Source organism: Drosophila hydei, unplaced genomic scaffold, assembly GCF_003285905.1.
Source record: "Drosophila hydei strain 15085-1641.00,03,60 unplaced genomic scaffold, DhydRS2 tig00000001-arrow-pilon, whole genome shotgun sequence".
NCBI lineage: Eukaryota > Metazoa > Arthropoda > Insecta > Diptera > Drosophilidae > Drosophila > Drosophila hydei.
Window position 1 is genome coordinate 5041006 of NW_022045643.1, and position 9194 is coordinate 5050199.

General features: G+C 44.1%; 4 protein-coding genes across 4 annotated transcripts; 2 read left to right on the forward strand and 2 right to left on the reverse strand.

Moving 5' to 3' along the window:
• Positions 1-106: 106 nt before the first annotated feature.
• Positions 107-2676, reverse strand: LOC111605666 (E3 ubiquitin-protein ligase RFWD3). Its single transcript, XM_023324330.2, has 2 exons — positions 948-2676; positions 107-882 (listed from the first exon to the last, which is right to left on the reverse strand). Exons 1-2 carry the CDS (start codon positions 2473-2475, stop codon positions 326-328), a joined length of 2085 nt encoding a protein of 694 aa, XP_023180098.2. The 5' UTR covers positions 2476-2676; the 3' UTR covers positions 107-325.
• Positions 2677-2733: 57 nt separating this feature from the next.
• LOC111605667 (cold shock domain-containing protein CG9705) lies at positions 2734-4312 on the forward strand. The gene is made up of 4 exons (XM_023324331.2): positions 2734-3040; positions 3116-3393; positions 3564-3686; positions 3761-4312. Exons 2-4 carry the CDS (start codon positions 3260-3262, stop codon positions 3930-3932), a joined length of 429 nt encoding a protein of 142 aa, XP_023180099.1. The 5' UTR covers positions 2734-3040; positions 3116-3259; the 3' UTR covers positions 3933-4312.
• Positions 4313-4635: 323 nt separating this feature from the next.
• On the forward strand, positions 4636-6828 carry LOC111605658 (acetyl-coenzyme A transporter 1). The gene is made up of 3 exons (XM_023324321.2): positions 4636-4912; positions 4978-6371; positions 6431-6828. The coding sequence occupies exons 2-3, from the start codon at positions 4986-4988 to the stop codon at positions 6617-6619; spliced, it is 1575 nt and encodes a 524-aa protein (XP_023180089.1). The 5' UTR covers positions 4636-4912; positions 4978-4985; the 3' UTR covers positions 6620-6828.
• Positions 6829-6875: 47 nt separating this feature from the next.
• On the reverse strand, positions 6876-8608 carry LOC111605659 (eukaryotic translation initiation factor 3 subunit E). Its single transcript, XM_023324322.2, has 3 exons — positions 8362-8608; positions 7876-8268; positions 6876-7821 (listed from the first exon to the last, which is right to left on the reverse strand). Exons 1-3 carry the CDS (start codon positions 8449-8451, stop codon positions 7000-7002), a joined length of 1305 nt encoding a protein of 434 aa, XP_023180090.1. The 5' UTR covers positions 8452-8608; the 3' UTR covers positions 6876-6999.
• Positions 8609-9194: the final 586 nt, after the last annotated feature.

Consider the following 9194-nt stretch of genomic DNA (forward strand, 5'->3'; position numbering starts at 1 on the left):
ATGCAATGAACTTTAATAATAATTAAACACAAAATTGAAAAAAAACTAGAATCAAAAAAGCTCTGCAAAAACATATAGCATTTAGCATTATGGTCAAGATCTGTGTGTTCACGTGATACAAATAATATTGATTAAATGAATATACTTCTATTTAAAGTTTGTGTCTGAAAAGCAAGCATGAGAATGTTTAAATAAAAAACCACAATGAAATATGACTCTTAATTGTTAAACCCTTTACTAATTACTATTCACTAAATAATTACAAATTACGTTTAAAAACATGGAATTGTCACAGCCTTGCCAACAGCAACAGGGAGCTCTCTCCTCAATTTCTGCTGCTGCTGTTAACCTTATAAATGCGACACTTGTTATCCGTTAGGGCGGCCAAATAGGAGCCAGCCGACGTGTTCACTGGACAGATGTCATAGACGACCTCATTCACCGGCATGGTTTGCACGCGCTCCTCTCTCCGTACATCGTACATCATTAGCTGCTTGTTGTCCTGCAAATAACCAACGACCAGCGTATTGTCTTCCACGCTTAGTTGTGTGGGTCGCGTCATATAGGGCGTGGCAGCGGACCCAAATATCGTTGCCTTCACTTGCAGCACTGGTATGCCGTCAATTTTGTCCAGCTTCGTGAGTATGAAGCGTGACTGCGGATACTGAGCATTCGAACGTGCTGAGAACAGCACTGTATCCTGAAGCACATCATATTGCATTGAAAGGAATGGTCCGTCGACATTGAGACGAGTGGATACGGCCGTATCACTGGCATACTCATAAAACTTCACTACGGTCAGCTGGCAGACCAGAAAGCCACCATTGCTGAACACCTTACCCGCGGGCACGGCAGCTATATTTATCACAGGACTAAAGTTTTCTGCAAATACGATAAGCATAGTTATAAAGACGTATCTAGGACATTAGTTACGTTAGTTAACTTACCCTCAGATTGAAACTGACTGAGGATCGTCTCCGGGAAGCGCATATCGAATATATAGACTCCACCTCTAAGGTCACCTGCATAGAGAAAATGTTCACGTTCGTTGCGATCTACGCCGCAAGACCAGAGCGGCTTATCATTGGCCGTGAACATGTTGCTGCAAAGGCGGGTGCGTATGTCGAAGGTCTTGATGCGGGTCTCTCGACTGGCCACGGTCAACAGACGCTGACTCTCGCTGAAGCCAATGTCTCGCACTAGCAACGCCGAGGTGTGCAGAAAGTGCAGCGGTTTGAAGCTTGGCGGATCGATAAAACGCACGCCGTAGCCCGGAAACAGATTCTGGGCACTCTTCTGCGAGGCAATCAACGTCGACTGTGGAACAGAGTAGAGCAGCACGCGGCAGCCGGGCTCTCGTGTTATCTCAAAGTTCTTCTCCATGTACAGTCGATGGCTGGCCAATTGGTTAATGCTCTTCAGTGTACTTCCACTGCCCAGCGCATCACCATAAGCTCCACGACAGTCACCACCCGCACGCACAATCTGACGCAGTCTCTCGTAGTCCAGCTGTAGGGCATTCATCTTGTTAATTGTCAATGAGTGCGACATTTTAATTGTGGCCAGCTCCGTGGTTAGTGCTTGAGTACGTCGACGTTCCGCATCCAGTTCCCTGCGCATATCATGCTCTTCCGTGCGGTCGATGGCTCGCAATCTTTTCGCATAGAGACAGCGTATGTCCCGATTGCTAGCCTTTGTCTTGCATTGTGGGCACACTTTAATTGCCGACTGTCGTTGACTCTCGATCAGCCAGCGCCGTATGCAGGACTCACCAAAGAGATGGCCGCAACGCAAGGAGACCAAACGATGCTCTCCGCTCATCTCCCATGACTCCAGACATATGGGGCACGTCATGCCGTCATCTTCAACGTCATCATTCGAGGATGGCTTAGCTACTGGCGTGCCTACTTCTTTGCTAGCCACATTGGACAGACGTTTACGTTTCTTAGGCGGCGATGGAGAGTCAAGATTTATGATGTCGCTTTCTTGCTGCTCGACTCTACGGGATGTTGAAGGGTGCTCAGCATTAGCTTCTTCTCCAGGAACCACCTCCTGTTCAACTGAAGGGACATCTGGCTGATCTATATTTTCTTCCTCATTGTCTGGAGTTCCAGGCTCCTCCGCCGCTTCAGGCTCATCCGCCACTTCAGGCTCTTCCGCCGCTTCCACCACTTCCGCCACTTCAGGCTCTTCCGCCGCATCAGACTCATCCGCCGCTTCAAGCTGATCAGCCTCTTCAGGCTCATCATTTTCTTCATCATCGAAAGGTAGCACATCTACACTGCGACGCTGCGCTGGCGGTTCTATTTCTTCCTGTTGCTCCTCAGGTACCACCTCAGCCATCTCTTCTAATTCACCTGGCTCTGAATTCTGAGATTGACCAATACGCTGAAGCCTGCGCGAACGAAGAAAAACCGGCTGAAAGTCCTGGCTGTCCGCATCTTGCTCAGTTGTATCCGAGTCACTGTCGCTCATGATGTCTTGTAAAATTGTATAAGCTTGATAAATGCTAGCCGGCAACGTTCAAATAAAAGTTAATGTTATTATGCCTCTATGGGTATAGCATTCTGTTGCATTTAATTGTTGTATTGCCGATTACGAAAAACATTGATAAAGCGCGTTGATTTTATATACATAAAGCTGCTACATCTGGCAACTCCAGAAATCTGGCAGCACTGTCTTCGACTTAAATGAGTAGATTGACGAAAGTATCGATATTGTGCGAAACATTTCGACGCTGCCGACGCCATTCATTTTTAGTTTTGTAAAGAAAAGAACGATTTCAACCACTTATTGGCAATAAAGTACAAATAAAACGCCAAACTCTGAGCGTGATCATTGTGAACGGAGTTTAATTTTGAATTGTATACTACTCTCGCTGTGCTTTAAACGAACTCCTTTGCCGGCAATTATATTGCATATTCCGGCAAATAAATTGCATCAGTATTAGTGACTGGATACAAATTGCAAACCCCCAGGAATACAGAGAAATATTTTCAAATATTTTGTAGCCGCCTAAACACGCAACACACTGCTTTTGGTAAGCGACAATTCGAGTACTTTTTTAAGCGCAACGCAATTTGCTGACTAACCGCTCTGTCCTTGAACTCGACAGACTTGGCTGCTGTCCATTTGAGTGAGAAATCTAAACACACGCGAAGCAAAGTGAAAGCCGACGCCGCCGACGCAACCAATTTAACTTCAACACATACAGTAATCATTCCTTTGCTGCTCCGCTAACAGGAAAAAAACACTAGCAATGGCCGAGGCAAAAACACCCGAAAAGATGCTTTCTACTAAACCGCCGGTCTATCATCAAAATAGCCATAGTCCAAATGCTACGCTCCAGCTGCCGAGCCCCATCATCACGCGGCGCACACGCACGGCCTCGACGTAAGTCGCCCCATCCCCAGCCCCCTCTCTCGCTCACTCTGCTTATAGCCTAGCATACCCGACCTTCTCATCTGGCATTGATTTAATTGTCTGCTCCTCCTTCTCCTTTTTGCTTGCACAAACACGCGCGCGCACTCGAACAAAAACAAAACCTACAACAACAAAAACAGGTCAGCGCGTGCGATGGAAAATCCAGTAGTGGCCGGCATTGTGAAATCCTTTAGCCGCACTAAAGGACACGGCTTCATCACGCCGCATGGCGGCGGCGAGGACGTTTTTTGCCATGTTTCCGAGTAAGTTCAATTAATACTCTCATTTCAAAGTTTTCTACACGCAATTTAACACAACCAAAATTATTTTGTAATAGCATCGAAGGCGAATATGTACCCATGCCTGGCGACGAGGTCAAATATCGCCTGTGCGCCATTCCGCCCAAGTTTGAGAAACACCAGGCAGTGCACGTGCAGATAAGCAATTTGACGCCCGAAGTGCACCACAAGTGGGAGGAGCCCGTCTTCTGTGGCTCTCCCGCCAAATAGATACTCTCGTCTGTAACGGCCTTCCACAGAATTTAATTAACTGGAGCACGCAGCAAATGAAAACAATATAAATAAAAAACAGTTGGTAAACGAACGCCGATCAAGACAAACACAAAAAGATAAAAACAGAACAGTAAATGAAGCATACAAAACGACTTAATCAATCATACGCCACACAGCCAGCCAGCCAGCCAGTTTCAATTAAAAGTCTTTATTATTATTAAGCTAAGCAAAAATATATATTTAACTTGTGTCACAATTGTGTTAGACTTTTTTGAAAAGACCAGTTTGAAGATTTGAAATGGATTCGTCTTGAAATCTGAAATATTGTTATTTAAGATCGAAAGATATTGATTTGGAGCCTGTAACAGTATATGAATACTTAATTTTTGATCATATTGAATTATTTAATTTGTAAAAGCAAAGCAAAGCAATTAATCAATTGCCCGAATATCTTTAATACAAAAAAAATATATCTATAAAAGCTAAAACTTTCAATATTTGTGTTATGTTTGTTTGCTAATGGGGTAATTGTCTTATCAGCGCATGCAAGATGCTGTGTGCTATCATATGTGTATGTACGTCTCGGTTTTTCGACGTCGCTAAATATATTAAAGAGCAGAAAATGCTATCTGAAAACCGGTTGTGAAATGAGCTTTACAGGTGTATCGATTAATCGATACCATACCAGTAACTTTCGATACGTTCGATGTTGCTTGAGCAAACGCTGCTCTAAATATGAAAAGTACTTGAATTAAACGAAACGAACGTCAACAAACCATGCGCCACATCGTCACACAATGATATAAAGCGCAGAATTGAATTTGATTAAATATATTTGAAGTTAGGTTTAGAAGGCGTTTAAAAAAAATTAGTTTTATTTTGGAAACGCGTTGCTAACATTAGCCGCCTTTAACTGACGTGGACCTGCAGCCGTTGTTGTTTTTTTATTTTACTGCTGATTAGGGAGGCAGCTGAAGGTGAGGTGAAATCAAATAATGAGTTAAAACATGCATAGCACATTTCATTGTTTCACTGTATGCAGGCAACAACATGTCCGCTCGCCGCCGGGGTCAAGCGCAAGACGAGCAAAAGCTCGTCGAGTCTATGGCGCAAGGAGACAAAGAGGAGAAGCCCGATTTACGGGGCGATAGACGCAACATAGCCATATTGCTGTTCCTGTACGTGCTGCAAGGCATCCCCATTGGACTGATTGCTGCTGTGCCCATGCTGCTGCAGAATCGAGGTGCCAGCTACAAACAGCAAGCGGAATTCTCATTCGCCTATTGGCCATTCAGCATAAAGCTGTTGTGGGCGCCAATCGTGGACTCGCTGTATGTGCGTCGTTTCGGTCGTCGCAAATCGTGGTTAGTGCCTGTGCAGTATCTGTTGGGCGGTTTTATGCTGCTGCTGTCTGCGCACGTAGATCGCTGGCTGGGTGGCAACAACCTGGAACCCAACGTGCCGCTGCTAACACTGTTGTTTTTTGTGCTGAACTTTTTGGCCGCCACACAGGATATTGCTGTCGATGGCTGGGCATTGACCATGCTTAAACGTTGCAATGTGGGCTACGCTTCCACCTGCAATAGTGTGGGCCAAACGGCTGGCTACTTTTTGGGCTATGTGGTGTTTATTGCTCTCGAATCGAAGGACTTTTGCAACACATATTTGCGCTCCACTCCAGAGGATGTGGGCATGATTACGCTGCCACGTTTCCTCTGGTTCTGGGGCATCACGTTCATCGTGGCAACTACGCTGGTGGCGATATTTAAACGGGAGAACGACGTTGAGGATGCTCACACCGACGCACGCTACACGGAGGAACACGAACTTAACATTCACGAGAGCTACAAAGTTCTCTGGGACATGGTTCGCAAGCGACCCGTACAGATTTTAGCTGGTATTCTTCTGACTGTGAAAGTGACTTTTGCTGCGTCCGATGCGGTTACCTCATTAAAACTGATCGATGCCGGCGTACCAAAGGAGAAGTTGGCTCTGCTGGCTATTCCCGTGATTCCACTACAGCTTATCTTACCTATCTTAGTGGGCAAATATACCAACGGACCCCGTCCATTGGATGTGTACCTAAAGGCAATACCTTATCGTATAGTATTAGCGAGTGTAGCCTCGATCATTGCGTATGCGACGCCTTATTTGATTTCCGGCGGCGAGGTGCCCGTCTACTACTATGTGCTTCTAATCATTAGCTATGGCTGTTATCAGGTATTTCTGTACTCTATGTTTGTGGCCGCTATGGCATTCTTTGCCAAGATCTCGGATCCCGCCGTTGGTGGCACCTACATGACATTCCTTAATACACTATGCAATCTTGGTGGCAATTGGCCAAATACGGTGGTACTTTGGTTAGTAGATGTGCTAACCGTAAAGCAGTGCACCACACAATCTGAGAATCCCTGCGAGAATAAGGAAGAACAGCAGGCAAGTGTCCTCGCAGCCTATCTATCTGCAGATTCACTAATGTCCCTTTTTCCTTTCAGGCCTGTATCACTTCTGCGGGCTCGTGTAAAATTATATTTGATGGCTACTACTTGGAAGCGGCGGTGTGCGTGGTATATGGCATTATTTGGCTGCTGGTGGTGCGCAAGTGGATAGTCCATCTGCAGAATCTGCCCACAAGTGCCTGGATGGTAGTCAAGCCATCTGCAGCCAAGCATAAATTGCGGTAGCAATTAATCGTCTGATCTTCATTTTGCGCTACGCGCACAATCATTGGTACAAGAAGCTATACATAGAAATCTAGGACTAGGACTAGGACCTCGTGCATTGTAGGCTAGGCGAAATGTAAATTGTTTATAAGCCACGCCCATCTCCTCCGTATTGTTTTATATTACTTAATATTCCACATGGAAATAAAATCAAATTCAATGTTGAGCATATAAAACAGATCTGCACGTATATGTTTGTGGGTAACAAGAAGGGGTATTCCGGCTGCGAAAAGAGATGTCGTTTTATTCGCGCCATGTGACGTGACGTTAGTTTTTTTATAAATGTTGGTTGGCATTGGAGCCTACTTTTTGAAATACAAAATTACGAGTTTATCTTATGCTTAATAGTACTTCCAGGAGTCAATGGATTCTTGGTTCTTTTGTTTGCTCTTGCGCTCAATCAGACCTGCCAAATGCTCTGAACGCATAGACAGCGAGTCAATCTTCTCCACCAGCTGCTGATACGGGCTCAGTGGCTGTGTACCCATTACGACATGGCCTAGTTTCGAATCAATCTTTGCATTTAGACGAGCATTGCGTATCAAATTGACAATCCAGCATTCGGCCTCGTTGGGTTTCATGTTCAGCTTGTCGGCGAGCATGCTGATGGTGATGCACTGATGGATGCGACAGAATGTTTCGAAGATCATTAGACGCGCATCCTCCACAAACTCGTTGAGGCAGGCGACAATGAAGAAGTCATTCAAAATGACTGTTTGGCACTCGTGCAACTTGAGGCGTGCGCCCTCAAAATCGAAATTTACGTAAAGACACTCGAGGAACTCGGTGATGGGATCACGATACGTGTACGACTCTTGCTGTATAACCTTAATCAAATCCTTGAGCGCATTGCGACGAGTGCGATTGATGACCACGGCGGTGGCCAAATAACGCATTATGTGTGGGCACATCGTCTGTATAGCATTCAGATAGAGCGGCTTATACAGGAACATCTCGATGATGAGGTCGCGGCCCTTTGGATGATTGAAGAACACCAACACGGACCAGTGGATTAACCAAGTGCGTTGCTGCAGTGCCTGAATGGTCGAGAAATTGGCGCTATCAATGTAATCACGAAGGCGCGTCAAATCCTCCAATGCAGTATTCCAGTTGAGAGTGAGAATCTCAGCGGCCAGCTTGCCCCACAGCACATTCAGATAGTTCTGGAAGGATGAAAAATAAGACACCAATGCGAACGATAAATGCACTTTACTCACCTTATCATTGGGCGACATGACAATAAGGCAGAAATACAAGTACGATGTCGATTCCTGGTAGTTACCGCATTCATACAAGTACTTAGCCAACTTGTAAGCGCTCTCCAGGTGCTCCACCTTGAAGTTGTAGTCCTTCTGCAGGGCATTCACAAAGGTCTTCGAGTCCTTCATGCTCTCGCCGTTTTTCAAAATGTCGGTGGCCTTCATGATGGGTGCCACCTCGTTTTGTAGTTGCTTCAATGTAGCTAACACCTCGGCTTTGCGCTGAACAAGCTCATCCGGCATCTCCTGGCTGAGATTGAGACGCTTGCGTGTGTCCATGGTGTAATCGATCATGTTCGTCTTGTTCACCGTCTCCAGAATGTACTCCAGCAACTCCTGCTGATTGTAGATCTGCAGAATGTACATGAAAAACCAACAATATTAGTAGTTTCAGAAGAATTAGCCATTTGATGACGGTGACACGAAGCAATGAATTTTTCTAACCTCCTTGCCGCATAAAAACTCCAGCAGTGGAAAAGTCAAATGTCTGTCCAGATATTGACAATTGATGCGTGTTAGATCGAATTGTGCCATGATTGCTACTGTATTTTCACTATTTTCACAACAAATTACTATTAATTTCCACAAGAAATCTGCACAAAAATACGCGTGCGAAAGACGCACAGTGCTGCCCTATGGCGAAAAGAAATGTTGTTTTTATGTTTTAAGCATGTATACACTGACAGTAGGCAACATTGTTTTGGAGTATCGATATCTAGTCTAGTATGCGATATTCTACATATATCGATGTAGTAAATGATACCATAGCAGTCAGCTTTCAAATTGATAACATTTACGCGCCAAATAAAAGGCTTCTTGAATTTTTGTTTGCAACACTTTAATATATTTAATACTTCACCATTTAATTTCACATATATGTTTGTATATAGAAGGTGTATATTGTAGTGAATAGTAAGCTTGTTAAATATATATATATATATAGATATATACATATATCTATGGATTAATAATGGTATCTTGCCAAAGGGTCATTAAACATACGGCTTTAAAAATACCAATATTTGTGTTTTGTTAATACATATTGTAAATAGTTTATAGGTACTTTGCAATTAACGATCATCAGTTGTAGCTCCAAAAACAAACAACACCTACAAATGCAATTTGATATAAGCTGAGAAGACTGCAGATATATAAATATACGTGTTCAGTGCAATAATTACTTATAATTTTGTTAATTGAGATTTTGTTAATTAATTGAAGCTTGGCCTAAACAACTCTCGAAATATAAAGCGAGTAAGTACAATATCTATATGAAA